Genomic DNA, 23,392 nt, shown 5'->3' with positions numbered 1-23,392 from the left:
TCGGGTCATAATAATAATCCCTTATACAACAACTGCAGTATTAATAACTTTTATTTGTGTTGACACATTAAATGATTTATAAAGTTTGAGGCACTCAAACGATATCCTTGTTCTTCCTGTGTGTGGCAATTATTCTGTCTGTGATGTTTCTTCCTGTCCTTGTAAGATGTTATGTGTTTCTTTCCCTCGGTTGTTGCTGCTTTCCGCCATGCCTAGGGCGAAGCTGATATCCCACCGTATCCCAATGGATTCAAACCCACGACTCTGGAGAGACTGGAGCCTAAATCCAGTGCCTTAGACCGCTTGGCCACATTACCTTAGAGCAATGGCAGGGAATGTGCCTAATACAGGGGTGGGGCCAGGGGTGTGCCCCCAAATAGGCCTTCTACGTGCGAATCACACATGAAAGGTGCTATGGCAAAGTAGCCATTTGAACCCGGGTCTACCCAGCTCCAGGCAAGCCCTCTAATCACTGTAGCATGCTGGCGTTCTTGCATAGGGAGATAAACAGCACAACGACACTAAACTTTTAAAGTACTTCTAAAGCCCACAGGTTTCCCTGGAGAATGCTGGGAATTGTAGTTTGTAATGGGTGCTAAAAAATGTAGCTTCACAAGGGGATGAACTACAGATCCCAAGGTTCTTTGGGGGAAGCCGTGGGACTTAAATATACTTTGTTTTTTAAAAATAAATTTATTTATTTAATTTTCCAAATTAATATTTACATTCACATAGTAACATAATATATAAAATCAAGATTCCCAAGAATCTCTTGGTCTTCCCTCCTCCCTTTTGTGGGTCTTATTGTTAATCCTTTCTGTCTGCGTCTTTTATATTTATCCACATTTTTATATCTCCATTACGTCCATAGTTCGTTGTTTTATTACAAGTGTTATTCCAATCCCATAAATGATAAAAATTTCCCCATCCCTTATTGAAGTCTTGGTCTTCCTGATTCCTGATTTAAATATACTTTAGAAGTCCTTCTAGAGCATGCCAGAGTGGTACATGCTCTAGTTATCTCTCTCTTGGACTACTGCAATGCGCTCTACGTGGGGCTACCTTTGAAGGTGACCCGGAAACTACAACTAATCCAGAACGCGGCAGCTAGACTGGTGACTGGGAGCGGCTGCCGAGACCATATAACACCGGTCTTGAAAGACCTACACTGGCTCCCAGTACGTTTCCAAGCACAATTCAAAGTGTTGGTGCTGACCTTTAAAGCCCTAAATGGCCTCGGTCCAGTATACCTGGAGGAGCGTCTCCACCCCCATCGTTCTGCCCGGACACTGAGGTCCAGTGCCGAGGGCCTTCTGACGGTTCCATCTCTGAAAGAAGTGAGATTACAGGGAACCAGGCACAGAGCCTTCTCAGTAGTGGCACCTGCCCTGTGGAACGCCCTCCCGCCAGATGTCAAAGAGAAAAACAACTACCAGACTTTTAGAAGACACCTGAAGGCAGCCCTGTTTAGGGAAGCTTTTAATGTTTGATGCTTTACTGTATTTTAATATTTTGTTGGAAGACGCCCAGAGTGGCTGGGGAGGCCCGGCCAGATGGGCAGGGTATAAGTAATAAATTAGTATATTATTATTATTATTATTATTATTATTATTATTATTATTATTATTATTATTATTATTTAAATGGCAGAAGCACAACAGGAAAGCAGCAAACTGAGCCTCCCAGGGCAGGGAGCTCCATAATGTTGGTGCCACAACCAAAAAGACCCTGCTTGCAACTAAGGTCTCTCTTTGGCTGGTACAGCAAATCTCACAGCGCGGGGTTGGAATGGGAGTGGAAACAGTGGCAGACAGTGGCGTCTCAGATTTAGGTGGGACCCTGTGTGACGCGAACCCCTCCTGCCTTCACTTGGACTTCACTTGGACTTCATAGTTGTGGCGCCTGCTGCAGAACCCCAGAAGCTCTGTGCTCCCTGCCTTTGTTGGAAAGATGAGTTTTTAAAAAGGAAGTGTGTTGCGGGTCGGTGGAGATGAATTGCTGGGCCTTTTTGGTTGCGGCTCTTTGGCACACTTTCACCTGCTCTCCCCACCACCTTCCCTTGCCTCCTGGCATTTGACGAAGACCTGGCTCTTCAAGAAAGCTTTTTGACTTTTCTTTGTAGTATTCCATTTATACTCTTTTGATTATCATTTATTTTTTCTTTTAAAAAACCTGCAATCCACTTTGATTTCCTGTTCTAAAAAAAATGGGGCAATTGTTTCATACGTGTGTATGTGTGTCTATCTATCTATCTATCTATCTATCATCTATCTATCTATCTATCTATCTATCATCTATCTATCATCTATCATCTATCATCTATCTATCTATCTATCTATCTATCATCTATCTATCATCTATCTATTTATCATCTAATCTATCTATTATCTATCTATCTATCATCTATCTATCTATCATCTATCTATCTATCTATCTATCTATCTATCTATCTATCTATCTATCATCTATCTATCTATCTATCTATCTATCTATCTATCTATCTATCATCTATCTATCTCTATCTTCTATCTGTCTACAGGTATCTATCATCTATCATCTGCCTCTCCCTGACCCACACTCCCTAAGACCCTTTAATTTTGTTTTTCCCCCCCAACACACTCTGTCCTTTTCAACACTTGGAGAAACCAGGGGCTCCAAATCAGTCTAGATTTTCACCTATCTCTCAACATGGAACATTGTCTCTTATTAAGTTCTTACCGCCACCGTCACGTGACTTGGCAGGAGAGGGATAACAGAGGGGCAATTGTTGTTTAATTACAACAGGGCCTGTATTATTCCAGCAACTCGCAGTCCCCTGGAGAGAAGGCCTATTTAATATAGCCCCAAGTATATAAATGATCTATAATGTTAAACCTCGCCGCGGCGAGCATTGTGACCTGCACAAACCTCATGAAAGGGCCGATTGAGAAAGCTTAAAGTGGGGTTGACGAAGAAAGTGGTCACATGGGTGAGGGGGGATAGCCAAGCAAGTATAAATCACTAAGCCCTAACCTTCTTTAAAAGCCATTTCCTCCTTCCCATCTCCTTTAGAGCAATATCCCTCAAGGTAAGTCGTGCGCTTTTGGTTGGAAGGGGATCTTACGTGATGATGAGCGGATCTGAACTGGCACCCTGATCTTAAAGCAGTTGACTTGGAAGGATGGAAACTCCAGTGGCCATAAGGGGACAAGGCAGCCGTCCTCAGCATGTGGACTTGAATTAGTCCAGTTGAACCCAGTTGAGATAACTTCTTCCAAAGAATCATGTGCAGGATTGCATTTTAGTGATGGTCAGATCTGTCGATTTCAGTTTCTCATTTTTTCCAGTTGCTAGTTCTCCACTTTTCCACATTTTACTTTGCTATTATTATTATTATTATTTTAAAAGTCTTCATGGAAATCACCAGCATTTTAGTACAAAACTCTCCTAATTTCCACATTTTTGTAAGGCAATTTCCCCACATATCATGCATTTGGCGTGGTATTTTCACTATATATGTATATGTACTGCTTTTGCGTTTATTTGGCTGGAAAACTGCATTTGGAGAAGTGAGAATTTCAAAGGGATGGTTGTATTTCAGTTTGTGTATTAATTCGTAAGATACCAGTTAGGTTGGTTTGCCTCTCAATGTGATCTGAATCGAATTTCTCCTCCATCCCTGATTTGCGTTGCACTTTACCTTTGACGCAGAAGGTGTGATTTAGATTCTAATCATGTGTGCAGCATGATCCTATGTGTGATGAAAACTCAGCAGTAGGGTCAGGGATCCAAGCAAGGATTGATGTGGAAGAAGCTGGTTGATGTAGTCACAAAACTGTTTGGGGTTTTTTGAATTGGATGGGCCCTTGGAGTAGGGTTGCCATATTTCAGAAAGTGAAAATCCTTTCTGACAAAGTTGTTGAGCTTTTGAGCTACATATTTCTTTTAGGAAATTCTTCTGAAATGGGTTGCCTTATGTCCGGATTTTCCCAGACATTGCTTCCTACTGCTGTATTCCGTCTATAGCAACTCTACCTTGGAGATTCTTGAGGTAGCAATTGTAGATAAGAGATTGGTTGATCTCAAGAGGTCTGCTGAAATTTGAAATTCTGCCCCTGTGTGTCCCACCCACTGTCTTTTTCACACTATTTGATTTTTTTTAAAAAAAATCTTTATAGTCTTTTTCCCCCTTTTCATGAACAGAAAAGCTCTAAGTGCTTTTATTCTCTCCTTTTGTGAGCAGTTACTTCCACAGACAAGCTGACTGTTGCATCACTGTTGCCAGTTCTTAGGTTCCTATGCTGAAATACTTTCAGGGACTAATATTCTCTTTTGTCGTTGAATAGTGGAATGAACTGAGGAGACATAAATAATCTGATGGCTTTTCAATGGGGCAGCTATATTGTATTACCTTCAAAGGAAATACGCACGCCCGGTCTAACATTTTACTTAATTCACCAGGCAAGATTCCTGAAAAACAATGATGGTTATTCTCCTGGTGAATATGTTGATGGTATTGCATAGTGGTGGTAAGTGGAAAATAATGTTCCTGTTTCTCAAGCTCTAGTCATCATTCTGTATGGACGTTTTGCGTCAAGCATGCCTCGAGAACTGTTTACCCTATAGGCTCTTACAGCAGAACTTCCCAGCCTTGTATCCACAGATTCGGTCAGGTTGCATGTTCCTTTATCCATGGACATTGGCCATGTTTAATGGGGATTATGGGAGCTGGAACATTCGGAATACCATTACAACATCTGGGGACCCAAGGTTAGAGAAGGCTGCTCTATAGTAAGAACTGATGATGATGATGATAAAACACATATAGGTACATACAACTCTGATCCTAAATCTCCACTAACTTGTGGGACATCTCTGGGAGAAGAAAGGGCTAAGGAGGAAACCCTACACAAATCCAGAGCAGAGTCCCTAATATGGTTGGAAGGCACCTTGTATGCCTGCTTCTGGCAACTCCTCCAGCCAAGCTGGTGCCAAACGTCTTGCTCTGCTTTCCTTTGGACCACATCAATGAGGCCGAGAGGGGGGGGGTCTTGTTGTCTGGGCAGCCCAGGACCTCCAGGCACACTGCCCAGGCTTGCATCCCAGGGAGGTCACTTCAGTACTGCTAACACAGCTGTTAGACTTCACCCCTGACCTTAAACGGCCTCGGCCCAGTAGACCTGAAGGAGCGTCTCCACCCCCATCATCTGCCTGGACACTGAGGTCCAGCTCCGAGGTCCTTCTGGAGGTTCCCTCACTGCGAGAAGCAAAGCTACAGGGAACCAGGCAGAGGGCCTTCTTGGTAGTGGTGCCCACCCTGTGGAATGCCCTCCCACCAGATGTCAAAGAGATAAACAACTACCTAACATTTAGAAGGGAAGTTCAGGGAAGTTTTTAATATGTGACATTCTAATGTATTTTTAATCTTTGTTGGAAGCCGCCCAGAGTGGCTGGGGAAACCCAGCCAGAAGAGTGGGGTACAATAAATTATTATTATTATTATTATTATTATTATTGCCCCTGGAGGCTCACTCCATTGTCTCTTGAGACAGGTGGATGCCAACAGGTGATGAACACATGACAAGGTTGCAATCCTCTGCAGACGTATCCATAAGTAGGCCTAGATGAAGTCAGTAAAACCCACCTCTATCTGAGTAGAACACAAAGATCAAGCTATCAGCCAAACAGTAAAATAAAATAATTGTGTATTAAACATAATTAGTTTTTTTTTAAATTATCAGATCAATGCATCGGCTGCTGAGAGATGTATCAGTTCCTTCTAACTTTTGGGAATAGCCCTACGTATTACAATGGCCTGTGTATTTTCTGATATACAGAAGTTGTGTAAGAGAAGAAGTCTCTATTCACTTCAGTAGAGGGTTCACTTCAGAGAGTGTCCCACCATCAAAGTGAATGGGAAATTTCTCACAGCTATATGGAGCTGCTAAACCAAGTTAAAAGTCTACACAAAATGTACTAAAATCCTACAAAAACCACAAGTGTAGTCCCCCCCTTAAATTAAAGTGAATCAAATATTTTTGTAAATGTTGATTACGTTATAAATAATTATTCCTCTGAGAAGATCCTTCTTCCCTGTACTTTTTCACACCCATCCAAATTTCTGGGTAAGGTGATGTTTTACAGACTTATCCCCCCCCCCCATTTCAGTGAAGCTGGTTGGAGTAAGGCGAAAATTGAACCTGGAAATTTGATCTTAGTGTCACTGATGTGCAGATAATTCCCACCGATTTCAGAAAGAACTGACTTTGAAGTCTCTGCAACAGATGGCTGGGGTTATTATTATCTGTCGGATACATGTGCCTTCAGTTCCTAATATGCAACCTGGTCCTGGTACACAACACACTTACACATTTTAAGTTCATCTTGAATTTCATTTCAGTGAATGTTTAATATAGAAATAGCAAAGGTACCGGTAAATGCAGGAAGTCAACCAAGAGATATAGAGAAGAGGAGAGCAAGTAAGAGATGCACTTTGGATATTGCAATGGAGACCAACAAATGAGTCGACAAAAATTGGCTTCAGGCACTCTATTGATTAATCTTTCTGTTTTAATTTGTGCTCCTTCTGAACGGAACTGGTGAGACAGGAGGTCAAGGATCAGAGACACCAGCAATTCCAATGGATCTTCCACATGCAGCAGAAAGAGACCTAAGTAAGAAGCTCTTGTTCTGTATCTGTCCAGGAGCAACAGAACCACTGAATATGGGGGCATTGCATGTCCATCTTGGCCAAGTATTGCTGCCTAAACTGGCGATAGCTACTCCAGGTCTCAGGCAGGCTGTGATGGCTGGTGTCCATTGGGTAGGGCAGATGCCAGGGAGACCAACAGCAGGTGGCATCAATGACAGGCTGTGTGCAAGAAGGCAGGTAGGCATGGACCAGGTGAGGGCTCACTGAGGTTGCTGGGGCAGTGCCCCATTTTCTCTTAATGGACCAAGTTCCACTGCAGGCATTTCACCACCTGGGGCTAAATGGAAATTGGCACCTCCTGCCCCACTGCTGTCCTCCACTTCTTCTGCTCCTGCTGTTCCCTAGCTCTTGCTGAACTTAAAGGAGCCAGAGAGCTCCTCAAAGTCTTGCTGCTTGCTTGGCTTCTCCTCCAGGGGCAGGGAAGATGAGCTGCAATGTTGCACACTGGAACGCCTCCCTCTCAGTGATGGATGCAAGGGGTCAGGTGGGTCGAGTGCTGCCTCTTGCATTTCTGCCACCTGAGTGGCATGGGCCATCTGTGTTTCCAGCTCTGTTGCCCTCTGGGATCTTCTTAACTGGAGATACCGTAGATGTAGGACTAGGGATAACGCAGGCATAAGACTGAACTTCTTGGACCATCTACATGCAAAGTATGCACTGTCGCTAAACTATTGCCCTTTACCTGAAAGGGCTGAATTGTTTGCTTACAAGAGGTGGAGTTTAAGAATGGATTCAGACAACCAGTTTGTCCCAGTGAGAATTGCCTTCAGCAGTTTCCAAGGGATGGGGATTTAGTGGAACCTATGCAGGTGGTGCTGTGGTGTAAACCACTGAGCCTTGGGCTTGCCGATCGGAAGGTGGTCGGTTCGAATCCCCGTGACGGGGTGAGCTCCCGTTGCTTTGTCCCAGCTCCTGCCAGTCTAGCAGTTTGAAAGCATACCGGCATGAGTAGATAAATAGGTACTGCTGCGGTGGGAGGGTAAACGGCTGGTTTCTCCAGAAGTGGCTTGGTCATGCTGGCCACATGACCCAGAAAAACTGTCTGTGGACAAACGTCGGCTCCCTCAGCCAGTAAAGTGAGATGAGAGCCACAACCCCAGAATCGTCTGCGACCTGACTTAACTGTCAGGGGTCCCTTTACCTTTACCTTTTTATGCAGACTTAGCTCTTGCTGAAGTGCACTGTTTCATATTGCAGTAGAGGGCATCAAATGCCTATGTTATCCAGGGTAGCCTTCTCCCTGACACTCTTGGTTTCTACATGCAGGGAGCTTATGTTTCATGACAAGATCCCCACATTGGTGGAGTGGACAGTCTAGAAAAAGACATATGTTGTGATTCTTCTGCCTGTGCCAATTGATTCTAGATCAGCTAGGAGGGTCCAGTGAACAATGCTATGGGCTCTAATGCTTTTCAGATCAGCTGCAAAAATGCATCATTCCCAAATGGTGGCTGCTAAACCCATCGACTGGAGCTGCAGCTGTGTTGCATATCCACACTACAGATGAGAATATTACCTGTAGCGAGGAATAATGAACAATAATCATAGCCTGAGCAGGGGTTGGGTGGCAGAGGTTTCCCAGAAATCCATCATACGTTAGCTGGCTTTGTCATTTTAAATATTTTCTGAATTTCCTTCCTGTGGCTGTCCCACCCAGAGCCAAGACCAGTTTTCTAACTGTACAGCCTCGCTGCCTTGGGTTGGGTTTGTTGGTCACTCTAAAGTGTGACAGAATACTGGGAGAGTGGGACAGAATGTTGGAAAACGGTTCATTTTTTGTGATTATCCCACAATTTAGCTTGTAGATGAAATGAAATAGATGAGAGGTGGGCATGTATAACCTTTAACATTTTAAAACTATTTACATTCAGATAACATTACATTCTTCAATGGGGTCTTTGCAAACGTGGAAGGTGTTGCGTTGTTCTTTGGTAAGTGAACATCGTTCTTTTTTAAAAAAAATCAGGCTCGTTTTAAAGGGAGAACACTTCCTGACACTTAAATATCTGCACGTTTGTTTGTGTGCATGACTTTGATTTGTGGACATATCTGAATGTGCCTATGTGCATGTTGTTGTTTAGTCGTTTAGTTGTGTCCGACTCTTCGTGACTCCATGGACCAGAGCACACCAGGCACTCCTATCTTCCACTACCTCCCGCAGTTTGGTCAGAACACTGTCCAACCATCTCGTCCTCTGTCGTCCCCTTCTCCTTGTGTCCTCCATCTTTCCCAGCATCAGGGTCTTTTCCAGGGAATCTTCTCTTCTCATGGGGTGGCCAAAGCATTGGAGCCTCAGTTTCACGATCTGTCCTTCCAGTGAGCACTCAGGGCTGATTTCCTTAAGAATGGATAGGTTTGATCTTCTTGCAGTCCATGGGACTCTCAAGAGTCTCCTCCAGCACCATAATTCAAAAGCATCAATTCTTTGGCGATCAGCCTTCTTTATGGTCCAGCTCTCACTTCCATACATCACTACTGGGAAAACCATGGCTTTAACTACATGGACCTTTGTTGGTAAGGTGATGTCTCTGCTTTTAATGATCCTCTCTAGGTTTGCCATCGCCTTTCTCCCAAGGAACAGGCGTCTTTTAATTTTGTGACTGCTGTCACCATCTGCAGTGATCATGGAGCCCAATAAAGTAAAATCTCTCACTGCCTCCATTTCTTCCCCTTCTATTTGCCAGGAGGTGATAGGACCAGTGGCCATGATCTTAGTTTTTTTGATGTTGAGCTTCAGACCATATTTTGCACTCTCCTTTTTCACCCTCATTAAAAGGTTCTTTAATTCCTCCTCACTTTCTGCCATCAAAGTTGTGTCATCTGCATATCTGAGGTTGTTGATATTTCTTCCGGCGATCTTAATTCTGGCTTGGGATTCATCCAGCACAGCCTTTCGCAAGATGAATTCTGCATATAAGTTAAATAAGCAGGGGGACAATATACAGCCTTGCCGTACTCCTTTCCCAATTTTGAACCAATCAGTTGTTCCATATCCAGTTCTAACTGTAGCTTCTTGTCCCACATAGAGATTTCTCAGGAGACAGATGAGGTGATCAAGCACTCCCATTTCTTTAAGAACTTGCCATAGTTTTCTGTGGTCAACGCAGTCAAAGGCTTTTGCATAGTCAATGAAGCAGAAGTAGTGTCTTTCTGGAACTCTCTAGCTTTCTCCATAATCCAGCGCATGTTTGCAATTTGGTCTCTGGTTCCTCTGCCCCTTCGAAATCCAGCTTGCACTTCTGGGAGTTCTCGGTCCACATACTGCTTAAGCCTGCCTTGTAGAATTTTAAGCATAATCTTGCTAGCGTGTGAAATGAGTGCAATTGTGCGGTAGTTGGAGCATTCTTTGGCACTTCCCTTCTTTGGGATTGGGATGTAGACTGATCTTCTCCAATCCTCTGGCCACTGCTGAGTTTTCCAAATTTGCTGGCATATTGAGTGTAGCACCTTGACAGCATCATCTTTTAAAATTTTAAATAGTTCAGCTGGAATATCATCACTTCCACTGGCCTTGTTATTAGCAATGCTTCCTAAGGCCCATTTGACTTCACTCTCCAGGATGTCTGGCTCAAGGTCAGCAACCACACTACTTGGGGTATACGAGACATCCATTTCTTTCTGGTATAGTTCCTCTGTGTATTCTTGCCACCTCTTCTTGATGTCTTCTGCTTCTGTTAGGTCCTTTCCACTTTTGTATTTTATTATGGTAATCTTTGTACGAAATGTTCCTTTCATATCTCCAATTTTCTTGAACAGATCTCTGGTTCTTCCCATTCTATTGTTTTCCTCTATTTCTTTGCATTGCTCATTTAAGAAGGCCTTCTTGTCTCTCCTTGCTATTCTTTGGAAATCTGCATTCAATTTCCTGTATCTTTCACTATCTCCCTCGCATTTTGCTTGCCTTCTCTCCCCCGCTATTTGTAAGGCCTCGTTGGACAGCCACTTTGCTTTCTTGCATTTCCTTTTCATTGGGATGGTTTTAGTTGCTGCCTCTTGTATAATGTTACGAGCCTCCATCCATAGTTCTTCAGGCACTCTGTCCACCAAATCTAAATCCTTAAACCTGTTCCTCACTTCCACTGTGTATTCATAAGGGATTTGACTTAGATTGTATCTTGCCGGCCCAGTGGTTTTTCCTACTGTCTTCAGTTTAAGCTTGAATTTTGCTGTAAGAAGCTGATGATCTGAGTCACAGTCAGCTCCAGGTCTTGTTTTTGCTGACTGTATAGAGCTTCTCCATCTTTGGCTGCAGAGAATATAATCAATCTGATTTCGATGCTGCCCATCTGGTGATGTCCATGTGTAGAGTCGTCTCTTGTGTTGTTGGAAAAGAGTGTTTGTGATGACCAGCTTGCTCTCTTGGCAGAACTCTATTAGCCTTTGCCCTGCTTCGTTTTGATCTCCAAGGCCGAACTTGCCAGTTGTTCCTTTTATCTCTTGACTCCCTACTTTAGCGTTCCAATCCCCTATAATGAGAAGAACATCCTTCTTTGGTGTCATTTCTATAAGGTGTTGTAAGTCTTCATAGAACTGGTCAATTTCAGTTTCTTCAGCACCAGTGGTTGGTGCATAAACTTGGATTACTGCTCCAGGTGGATCACGTTTGGTCAAAACTCTCCACTATGACTTGTCCATCTTGGGTAGCCCTGCACGGCATAGCTCATAGCTTCTCTGAGTTATTCAAGCCTCTTTGCCACGGCAAGGCAGTGATCCATGAAGGGGGCCTATGTGCATAATCCAGAACAAAAAAGTGGTGCTGTGTATCAGGAAGAGAACTGCTGCAGCGTGACAGGCTGCGTTTCAGAATTCCAGTCTTCCATTCCCTCACCCCTTGGTCCTGTATACCTGAAGGAGCATCTCCACCCCCATCGTTCAGCCTGGACACTGAGATCCAGCGCTGAGGGCCTTTTGGCGGGTCCCTCATTGTGAGAAGTGAGATTACAGAAAACCAGACAGAAGGCCTTCTCGGTAGTGGCGCCCACCCTGTGGGATGCCCCCCCCCATCAGATGTGAAGGAAATAAGCAGCTATCTTATCTTTAAAAGACATCTGAAGGCAGCCCTGTTTAGGGAAGTTTTTAGTATTTAATGCTGTATTGTTTTTAACACTTGATTGGGAGCCTCCCAGAGTAGCTGGGGAAACTCAGCCAGATGGGCAGGGTAAAAATAATAAATTATTATTATTATTATTTCCTACTTGGCCACACAACAGTCAGCATTCCATGCCCACTGACCCCTTTCCATCCTCACTGGGCTGTTTTTATCCCTCACCCTTAAGAGATTTTTTTCTAAAGGTTTTTTTTCCTACTCCCCCCCCCAAGCATCCTGATATCTCCCTCTTCTGTATGGGTGAAAGAGCTTTGGCTACTGAAGCAATGCCACTCACTTGCCAGTCTCCCACATTCCCAAACAAACTTGGAGAGAATTCATGCTGGAGAGGACCTGCTGGGAATAAATGAGTCTGTATAAGTCTGATCATTTGGGTTGAGGAGTATCATTTTCTGTTGGGAGGCATGGGATTTAGAGTTTCCTCTGCCTCCCTGTCCAATTCACTGAATCGGCATGATTGAAGTTACTCAGTTAGGAGGCACCGGGAAACTGCAAACCCCCATGCATCCCAGCAGGAAATGTGCCCCTCAATATGCTTGGGACCATGCAGGCCATAAGAGCTCTCACATCACTCTCCCTACTTTACAATGGTTACTTGGGGAACTGGCATGGGGGTCAGGAGAACATAGGAATCTGCACTATACAGAATCATACCACTGGTTCGTCTAGCTTTGTGCTGTCTATACCAATTGGTGGTAGCTCTCCAGGGTTTCAGGCAGTGCTGTCTCCCAGCAGATGCTCTACCACTGAGCTACAACCCTTTCTCCAAAGGGTGGTCTCCTTGAGGTGTGTTTCTGAGGATTCTCTGGAAAGCCTCCAAAATAACAATTTATGAGATGAGCCCGGTTGACTCACTACAAACAACCTTCAGACTCTGAATTCACATTATGGTTGTCCCTGCAGACTGTTTGGGTTCTCAGTTCACCTGGCTCCAGTCCATCTTTACCAGCTTCCCTGCGCTGCTCAACTTTGTGAGCAAAATGAGGTGTGTGACCGGCATTTGCCCTCGAGATTTCGAAGACTACGGCTGCACCTGCCGATTTGAAATGGAGGGTCTCCCCGCAGATGAGTTTGATGGGTGAGTCTGGAATATTCATGATTACGTTCCCATTTTGCAGAGGTTTTGTGAGGGACGCCTGTCCGTGTCTGGTTGCTTGCTGTAACAACGGCCTGTAAGACTACAGAGTCATAGAATCATAGAGTTTGAAGGGACCCCTAGGGTCATCTAGTCCAACCCCCTGCAATGCAGGAATCTCAGCTAAAGCATCCTTTACAGATGGCCACCCAACCTCTGCTTAAAAATCTCCAAGGAATGAGAGTCCACCACCTCTTGAGGGAGACTGTCTAGTACGATAAAGGTAAAGGGACCCCTGACCATTAGGTCCAGTCGCGGACAACTCTGGGGTTGCGGCACTCATCTCACTTTATTGGCCGAGGGAGCCGGCGTACAGCTTCCAGGTCATGTGGCCAGCATGACTAAGCCGCTTCTGGCGAACCAGAGCAGCGCACGGAAACGCCATTTACCTTCCCACCGGAGCAGTACCTATTTATCTACTTGCACTTTGACGTGCTTTTGAACTGCTAGGTTGGCAGGAGCAGGGACCGAACAAAGGGAGCTCACCCCATCGCGGGGATTCGAACCACTGACCTTCTGATCGGCAAGCTCTAGGCTCTGTGGTTTAACCCACAGTGCCACCCGCGTCCAGGAACATTAATTCTCACTTTGTTGACTGCCTGGGACTGTAAAAACAAGAGGCTGCCATGCATTATAACCTGGTTCACATGTCACCTTAAATCTAGGGTGGATAACCTTTGATAACCAACAGAAGTCCAAATTGTTGGAAAAACGCCCGGGAAGGCTGCCAACTTCCCAAGTCTTCGGAGCGTCTCTCTGGTGGTCCTCTCTGGCTATAAATCTCCTTCATTCCAGAGAGACCGGTGATAGGCAACCCATCTCTCCTAAAAAGACCACACCAGTCTTCTGGCATATCATAGCAGAAGAAAGACTCAATTGTAGTTCTAAACTACTTTATTTACAGTCTATATACAGAGACTCCGTCAGTAATTCTGTGCTCTCTGAACACCGGTACAGAACTGTGACACACACAGGAGTGAAACTCAGTACTCAGAAGAAAGAGATAATACAGACTTCCTTTCTCACGCTCTCTCAGACACTCACATGATGTATACAATCACAGTACCACTCACTGGAGCAGCTCGGATAGATAAAAATCCTAACACGAATTTGGGCTGAAATGCTTTCTGGACTATAGATCTATAGGCACACTTTACCCTAGCAGCCCATGAAGTGGATTGGGCACCTGGTAGGACTAGGTCCCTCAAGACCAAGGTTCAAATTCCTCCCACCCATGAAACCCACTGAGTTACCTTGGGCTAGTCACAGTCCCTTGGGCTGGCCTACCACACAGAGTTGTTTTATTAGGACAAAATGGGGGAGAGGAGAACCGTATGTGCCACCTTGAGATCGTTTGAGGAAAGGTGGGACATGAATGTAATAAGAATGTTCAAAATAAATAAATAAAATTAGTGTTTTAGTGCACTTTTGGGGGGAGGGGTGACTAGAGAGTCGCACCACGGAATCCAGATAAGTGTGAATGCTGAAGCGTTACAGTTCACGTCTTTTTTCGGGAAGTGAAAATTAGGTATTAAAATGCAAACTAAACAGATTAAGTGGCTAAGCCAAGAATCACATTCTGAATAGCCTTATATTAATTATTTGATTGTTACACCCCCAACACAACACCTGCATGCCAAACAAGCTGCTGTTTTGAGCATCGCAAGTGTTACGAAGAAGCAACAGAAGAAGAATGTGTGTGGGACCCTGCAAAGATTTCGACGGATGTCAGCTGCCTCACCAAAAACATCACCTGCGGTAAGATTGAGGGCTTTGTAATAAATGCTATGAATGCTTCGTACCCGTTCCCACTCCTCTCCCAAGGTTCCTTTGCCTTCAGATGAATAGGCCTCTAAGACACACCTATTCTGGCTTGCTTTTTGTCTGGTGGGCTAAATGTTATGAGTAGTGCCAGGCAAATTCTAAGAACTGTTCAGCACTACAGTAAGCCTGCAACTTACACAGCGGCTATATTTTGGGGATTGCCCCTAAAGCCAAAATCACATCTAGTCCAAACCCACTGGTTCAATGGTGAGTGAGACTGCCAAAGTATTTGTCCTGGAATATTATTTCTAATTATTATTATTAGCCACATTATTAGCTCCAGAATGGATCCCATTCGCATCCAGAGGCACCACTGTACTGTGTTCCAGAATGTAGGACTATTGCCCTTTGTTTCTTTCTCTCTTTGCTGTATGACGAGAAAGAGGAAGGAGTTAAGTCAGAATGCTCCGAGTGTATTACTGTCATACCTCTTGCTATGTTTGCTTCACGATACATTTTTTCAGGTTGAATCTCGCGGCAACCCGGAAGTACTGGAAAGGGTTACTTCCGGGTTTCGCCACTCGTGCATGCACAGAAATGCAAAATGATGTCACGCACATGCACAGAAGCAGTGAATTGTGACCCACTCGTGCGCAGACGCGCAGATGCAGGTTGCGTTTCTTTCAGGTTGCGAACGGGGTTCCGGAACAGATCCCGTTCACAACCAGAGGTACCCCTGTATATGTAAATAAAGTAGATTAGACAAAAATGCTGTGCTACTGAGTTCTGTTACACAAACTGCAAATACTCTGCAGGATCGTAAGTGTGCTGATGCTTTTTGGTATCAGTTGCTGTGATGTTCGGGCTGGAGAAAGCTTTTGTAGCTCTTGAACGATCGACCAGGAGGGAGAGAACATGCCAGTTGGGCATGTGTCTCTGCCAGGGTCCGACACACGAGTAGGATGATCCTAACAGCTGGCACGGAGGTGACTTTTGCATACAGCCCACAAATTCTGAATGGGATTTACGTCCGGGGAATTCCCTGGCCAATCAAGTATCTGTATTTGCTGCTCAGTCGTGAATTTCTTCACCACTTTCGATGAGTGACTGGGGGCTAGGTCCTGCTGCAATATCCCAGTACCGCCAGGATACCTCTTTTCCAGCTCTGGAATAATTCTCTTTCGTAGAACCTCAATATATTGTGGCGAGTGCATTTTTCCTTCTATTGGCTGCAGGCTTTCGACATCATAATAACTGAAGCATCCCTAAAACATCTTCTTTTATGGGTGCTTGACAGACTGATTGATGTGGCATAGAAAACATGCTTTGTTTCAATTAATTTGCACAATGATGTACTTAGGTCTCCACACAATCATTGGCCCGTCATTCTCTTATGCATGGAAGAGTCCTATGCTTTGCATCATTGTTCATGGAGGCTTCCTTCTAACATGCACTGAATGTGGTAAACTGCTGTGGTCAAATTGCACAACATTGGGGGATTTGGGTGAAACACCCCCCCCCAGTCCTTGTGAGCTTTCAGCACATGACTACATTTGTGATAATCTTTTTGCATGCCCATCCTGTGTGATCACATCAAATCCCTGTGGTCCTATGTGAATGATTGTATTCCTATGAATGTGTATTCCTATTGGGGTTTTCACTATACTACATGTTTTAGTTTAGATTCAGATTCTTCTTCTTTTTTTTTTTTTAAAAAAATTGCTTATTCCATTTCCAGGTGGCATTTTGGTTTTATCTACTGGCAGATTATAATATTTTCAGAGGTGCAGCTGATTTTTGCATGTATTGTTTCCTTAAGAGAATCCTGTCCAAATCAGTAATTGGGAAGAAAAGAATTTCATATCAGCATGAGTTTTCCAGTGTAATAGAACCATCTCTCACTGTGAACTGTTCTCAGTCTTGAACTCGTTCCATGCTGGTTGAATAGTGTGGGAGGCACAATATACACTCTCAGCTACAAAACGAAATGCACTTCTCCAGGTCAAAACCTTATAGAGAGAAGGCAGATTGTGGAAACAGATACCTCAATAGTACTTTGTATGTTGATCTCTCCAACCCCCCTCAATTTCGGTTTTCTTTCGTCTCCAGAGTCTGACGATGCCTGTGAACGCCTTCTCTGCAATTGTGACAAGGCAGCTATTGAATGCTTTCTGCATTCCCACATTAACTCTTCCTTGAACAGCATGGATGTTTCACTCTGTCCCTCTCTGGTTACAGGTGAGAACATAAAAGAGAAACTCTGAGATCTTGTTTCCTCGGCGGTCTGTAGACGTCCCTGTTCCCTGATTTGAATTTTAATGAACTGTATTCTTGCAAAGTTAATTTGTTGCTACTGGCTATTATGTCACACGTCAGCCAAAAACTTTTGTGTCTGGGTCTGGGTTTCAGTGAGTGAAAAGTACAAGCCAATGGTTTTAAGACTGCTTTCCAGGGAATTAGGCTTATCAAAGGTTCCTCAGTGAGAAGATCTTGCTAGAGATGGACAAGCATGCCAAAGAAGACCGGTTTGCCTCTCATGCCCAATCTTCTGTGTTACTGTCCACAATATGCTTGCAATACTTGCAATACTGAATGCTTGCAATACTGTCAGGAGGATAAAGGTAAAGGGACCCCTGACCATTAGCTCCAGTCGTGGCCGACTCTGGGGTTGCGGCGCTCATCTCGCTTTCTTGGCCGAGGGAGCTGGGCACAGCTCATGTGGCCAGCATGACTAAGCTGCTTCTGGCGAACCAGAGCAGCGCACGGAAACGCCGTTTACCTTCCCGCCGGAGTGGTACCTATTTATCTACTTGCACTTTGACGTGCTTTAGAACTGCTAGGTTGGCAGGAGCAGGGACAAAGCAACGGGAGCTCGCCCTGTTGCAGGGATTCGAACCGCCGACCTTCTGATCGGCAAGTCCTAGGCTCTGTGGCTTAACCCACAGCGCCACCCGTGTCCCAACAGGTGGATAGAAAACAATAAAGTTGTTTCTGCAAGCCACCAAATTGGGCAGAGCTCCTATAAGTTCAATGAAATGCAAACTGCAACAGACTGGGTTTGAGCTACGATAATACAATCAAAAGACAAATAGATGCAGAACAGCAAACTCCATCTCTAGCACATGTACTTTGTAAGTGTGTCAGGATATATGTGGGGCTCTGGACTGGATTGTCAATCAAGTCTAAAAAGCAGAACAAATTTCTGTACGTACTTCATGCATTGAGAAGAGCTGTTCACCCCTTCCTTTTCATCCCTCCTTTCCTCTTTAGCAGGCGCACTGTCCATTTTTCATATGCCTGGACATTTTTTTATTTCTATTTTTTACGAAAATGAATCATGGAACACCTGCTCCCTCTTCTTTACAGAAACAGTCAGCGAGAGAAGTCAGACGACGCTTCATGCTGAAGGTATGCTATGTGTATCCTATACTGTTTATCCCAGAGCCCAAAGTGAGGCAGGAGTCTACAAGCGACAGGTAACAGACCTGCTCTCAGCAGCCAGAAACACCATAACCAGACACTGGAGAGACCTGTCAGGAGTAAGCATGGACCAATGGTACCAAATAGTATGGGAAACAGCCCTACTAGAAAAATTAACTAATAAACTGAAACTGACACGGGGACAAACAGAAGAAGACGCCTTCACCCCGGTATGGCTCCCCTTTATCACATACATAGCCCAACAAGACAACGACAATAATCCACCAACAGCATACAAATCAATATGGCTAACCTGATCCAAAACACCCACCCACCCCACTCACACACGAAAACAAAGATCACCACAGCCAATCACAAGCAAACAATCACACCCTAGGCCAACCCCAACCTCTCTCACCACCAAAGGAACACAAGTGAACAACACAAGCAGCGCTGACACCAAACTCTACATACATTAAACATAATAGAAACACCGCCACCCGACCCCACCCCATCCATCTTCCCTCTCTCCACCCCCCTTTCTTTTTTCTTTTGTCTTTTCTTCTCCCCCTAATGCCTCAACAAATGAAACGGATTTGTAAAAATGTTACATGAAAAAAAAAATACGAGGCACTACACTTCTGTAAAACAAGAAAATCCTGAATAAAATATATATTAAAAAAAAAAAAACCTGACTCCCCCAGGTGAATAGGCCCAGATGGAGACTATGCAAATATGTTCATCCCTTCCAGTAAGAAGCTATTTTTTCTTTCTTTCCATAGAGTTTCAGAACCAGAGGGCTGAAGATACTCAGCTGACAGATACATCTGTTGCAGAGGGTAGGTTTGTCAGTGTTATACTTAGTTTAGCTGGGATTAAAACCGAACCTAATGGGGCCTCCTGCTTCCACCACGCCACCAAAGCACAATTTATGTTCTCATCCTGAAGCAAAGTTCTTAACCTGAGGTACTATTTCTGCGTTAGCGGAGTCTGTAACCTGAAGCATCTGTAACCTGAAGCATCTGGAACCCGAGGTACTACTGTAATATGCTTCTGAATTGTATTTCAGTTCCACAATTATGCGCAAATGGCTTTAGATACAAATAAGTCCATAAATTAACATATAGCAGGGGTCAGCAAACTTTTGCAGTGGGGGGCCGGTCCACTGTCCCTCAGACCTAGTGGGGGGTGGACTATATTTTGAAAAGGAGGGGGAATGAACAAATTCCTATGCCCTACAAATAACCCAGAGATGCATTTTAAATAAAAGGACACATTCTACTCATGTAAGAACACGCTGATTCCTGGACCGTCCGTGGGCCGGATTTAGAAGGCGATTGGGCCAGATCCGGCCCCCGGGCTTTAGTATGCCTAAGGTAAAGGTAAAGGGAACCCTGACCATTAGGTCCAGTCGTGGCCGACTCTGGGGTTGCGGCGCTCATCTCGCTTTATTGGCAGAGGGAGCTGGCGTACAGCTTCCGTGTCATGTGGCCAGCATGACTAAGCCGCTTCTGGCGAACCAGAGCAGTGCATGGAAATGCCATTTACCTTCCTGCCGGAGTGGTACCTATTTATCTACTTGCACTTTGAAGTGCTTTCAAACTACCCATGCCATTTAGCAAATATACAATATAAAAAAGCAGTGACAATTTGTTGTTGACAAAGAACAGCTGGACATATAAAGGCCCCGTTACCTTCAGTAGCTTAGGGCCCCATCAAACTTAAATCCGGCTCAGATTGTCTCCATCCTCCTCCTTGCTGAGTCCTACGAGAGAGAACACTAGTGGGAAGGAAGCTGGCAAGCTGTAAGAAGGCAAGCAGGTGGGGGCCAGCTAAGGGCCAGCAGAGGTCTATGGGGCAGTACTTCATATGTTTTTTTAATATATATATATATTTATTAGGAATTTCAACATAACAATTTATCAGAAATACATCACCCTCATTCCCCCCCATTTTATCCCTCCCCCTCCCCCCAAAAATAAAAACCCACCCTTCCACCCCACTCCCAGACTTCCCTCAGCTCCTCTCTCTGGTTTTTCAGCACATGTTATTCTCTGCATATTATAAAATTGTAAAGATCCTTAATTTATAGATAGATAATATCTATGTTGTTGTTGTTTAGTCGTTTAGTCGTGTCCGACTCTTCATGACCCCATGGACCAGAACACGCCAGGCACTCCTGTCTTCCACTGCCTCCCACAGTTTGGTCAAACTCATGCTGGTAGCTTCGAGAACACTGTCCAACCATCTCGTCCTCTGTCGTCCCCTTCTCCTTGTGCCCTCCATCTTTCCCAACATCAGGGTCTTTTCCAGGGAGTCTTCTCTTCTCATGAGGTGGCCAAAGTACTGGAGCCTCAGGATAATATCTATATATTACCAGTAAAAAGTTTGTGTATGTTTACTCAAAACCTGCCAAGGAGTCCAGTTCATTTTGTTGTTTCTTTAAGTACTTTGTGAAAGGTTACCATCTTCTTTAAAGTCACAGTTGTCCTTATCACGTACTGGTAGTTTGTGTGTCAATTTCGCCAATTCCGCATAGTGTTTCATCTGTTCTAATGGACCGGCCTCTGCTGCTCAGGTTAGCCTCTTCGGGGAAACCGAAGAGACAAACTGGAACCGGATCACAAGACAGCAATAATAATAGCCAGTGGGGTGTTCAACAAGTCCTGTTGAACAAAGCTTCGAGGAAATAGGTCTATTTTTCCTGTAGAAAAGATGAGCAAGGCGTAGGGGGCATGATAGTACTTTTCAAATACCTGAAGATCTGCCAGGTAGAAGACAACAAAGGCATATTCTCTGCTGCCCCAGAGAGCAGGAACAGATCAAATGGGATTAAGTTACAAGAGGGTAAATTGCTGCTGAACATTAGCAGAAACGTCTTGACATCAAGTGCTGGGGGAACCCAGCCAGATGACGGGATATAAATACTAATATTATTATTATTACTAAGGGCAGATTAGGGATGCGGGTGGCGCTGTGGGTTAAACCACAGAGCCTAGGACTTGCTGATCAGAAGGTCAGCAGTTTGAATCCCCGTGACGGGGTGAGCTCCCGTTGCTCAGTCCCAGCTCCTGCCAACCTAGCAGTTTAAAAGCACGTCAAAGTGCAAGTAGATAAAAAGGTATCGCTCCAGCGGTAAGGTAAACAGCATTTCCGTGCGCTGCTCTGGTTCACCAGAAGCGGCTTAGTTATGCTGGCCACATGACCCGGAAGCTGTACGCCAGCTCTCTCGGCCAGTAAAGCGAGATGAGCACCGCAACCCCAGAGTCGGCCACGACTGGACCTAATGGTCAGGGGTCCCTTTAAGGGCAGATTGACAATGGAACTAGTTAGTGCGTTAGGTGGGCTGGTATTTGATGGAGGTCTTCAAGCAGGGGTTGGGCAGCCAACTGATGCTCTAGATCTCTGGATGTCCTGTATCTTGAAGGGGGTTGAACTGAATGGCTCACAAGACCCCCCCCCTCAAATCTTATTATATCATGACTTGCCTTGGGGGAGGATTTGGGCCTAGTTTTTCAGATATGGCTATATGTGGTTTATCCCCTCTTGCAGAAGATCAGTCTCTTCTCCTTACTGCCCTCTGCACAGACAGAAAGCAAAATATAGCACAGCAGATGTTATTCTGATTATGGGATGTGATAATGAAGCTTGCAGATTCTCATAGGCATATATTGATATTGTGTATCTTTCAGTTATCCCACAGACCACAGATGGGATGGTTGTACTGAGTTCTGGAGCAGACCGTAAGTCGTTATTCGCAGGCATGATGCTATCGTTTGTCTCCTTGATATGATTAATTTCTTCTGTTGCTTTTCCAAAGCATGCTTGCTTTTCCTGACCAAGAATCGCTCCCATTCTGGTTTATTTTCTTTTAAACAGTTGCTTCAGATGCGACGAGTGATGGAGGCCTTGAAGCCCACAGAGAAGGAGGTGTGTGATGGCTTTAGGGCTTTTAGAAGACTTGTTTAGAAGACTTATAAACTGCGGTATATAGATGAACTTACAGATAAAACATGGCTGAATCCATAAGCAAATTAAATCAAATATTCTTAAAGTCATCATCATAAAAACAAAGATAAAATCAATTGATCATTAAAACTATTATGTTTCACTCCCCTTCATTTGAAGTTTTTAAGCAGAGGTTGGGTGGCCATCTGCCATCAATGGTCCTTTGGATCCCAACTCTACAATTCTATGATATAACTAACTTTGGGAATAATCCTATAGCAAGTTCTTCCAGGGTGAGCAGGTTAGGATCCAGTGGATCTCTGACTGCACTGGATTAACTCCTTCATCAGCTCAGCCAGAGATACACCATAGAAGTTGCCAAATCTTTGATTTATAATGGTCTGAATAAACTAAAGAATTTGAACTTTCTTGTTTTTCCTTTGACAGACATTTCTCCTGAGTCCAGTGGCCTCTTGCTGAGAAACCCAGAAGAAGGTGGTAAGTACTGTACATCTCACAGGTTAACATCACTGTCTTCTCACTCTTCAACCCCAGCCTCTTCTGACAGCACAGCACATAAACAAAGTCATCATTGATTCATAATCTTCTTCTTCTTCTTCTTCTTCTTCTTCTTCTTCTTCTTCTTCTTCTCCTCCTCCTCCTCTTCCTCTTCCTCTTCCTCCTCCTCCTCCTCCTCCTCCTCCTTTTTACAGAAATTCCAGTTTGTTACATTTACCCAGTGAATGCCATATGGCTGAGTGATGGATTTGAACTTAGGTCTCTTCAAGCCCAGTCCAACACTCTGACCCAGGGGTAGCCCATGTGATGTCCTCAACTCCAACTCCCACCAGTCCATCCATTATAATCAATAGTTGGACATAATGGAGTTGTATTCCAGCAACATTAGGAAGGTACCACATTGGCTACTCCTGCTCGAAACACTAACATCAGGGATGGGGTAACCAGCAGACCACTACATGTTGCTGGGACTCCAACTCCCATCAGCCCCAGTCAGCATGCCTGATGGTCAGGGATCTTGGTAGTTGCGGTCTAGCAACATTTGGAGGGCCACAAGTTTTCTCCTTCTGCATTACACCACAGTGATGCTGCTAAATGTTTTGCAAAGTCTATCACATAGGTAAGGGTAAAGGGACCCCTGACCGTTAAATCCAGTCACGGATGACATCTTGCTTTACTGGCCAAGGAAGCTGGCGTTTGTCCGCAGACAGCTTCCAGGTCATGTGGCCAGAATGACTAAGCTGCTTCTGGTGAACCAGAGCAGTGCACGGAAACGCCGTTTACCTTCCCGCCGGAGCGGTACCTATTA

General features: G+C 44.5%; 1 protein-coding gene across 3 annotated transcripts in view; it reads left to right on the top strand.

Annotated features, from left to right (window-relative positions):
* The first annotated feature begins 2,853 nt into the window (after positions 1 to 2,853).
* The window catches only part of OC90 (otoconin 90), a 36,780-nt gene continuing 16,241 nt past the window's right edge, over positions 2,854 to 23,392 (top strand). Inside the window, exons 1-12 of one of the 3 annotated variants that reach the window (XM_082235687.1) lie at positions 2,854 to 3,067; positions 4,441 to 4,508; positions 6,588 to 6,653; positions 8,563 to 8,622; positions 12,702 to 12,876; positions 14,579 to 14,691; positions 16,807 to 16,935; positions 18,064 to 18,105; positions 18,900 to 18,956; positions 21,810 to 21,860; positions 21,997 to 22,047; positions 22,513 to 22,563. In XM_082235687.1, coding sequence (XP_082091813.1) covers positions 4,460 to 4,508; positions 6,588 to 6,653; positions 8,563 to 8,622; positions 12,702 to 12,876; positions 14,579 to 14,691; positions 16,807 to 16,935; positions 18,064 to 18,105; positions 18,900 to 18,956; positions 21,810 to 21,860; positions 21,997 to 22,047; positions 22,513 to 22,563 — 844 coding nt within the window. In that variant the 5' untranslated portion in view covers positions 2,854 to 3,067; positions 4,441 to 4,459. The other 2 variants (XM_082235688.1, XM_082235689.1) reach the window with 2 other exon arrangements.

The sequence above is a fragment of the Podarcis vaucheri genome (genome assembly GCF_965113315.1).
Source record: "Podarcis vaucheri genome assembly, chromosome: 8".
Classification (NCBI taxonomy): domain Eukaryota; kingdom Metazoa; phylum Chordata; class Lepidosauria; order Squamata; family Lacertidae; genus Podarcis; species Podarcis vaucheri.
This window is presented reverse-complemented; position numbering and strand designations above follow the sequence as displayed.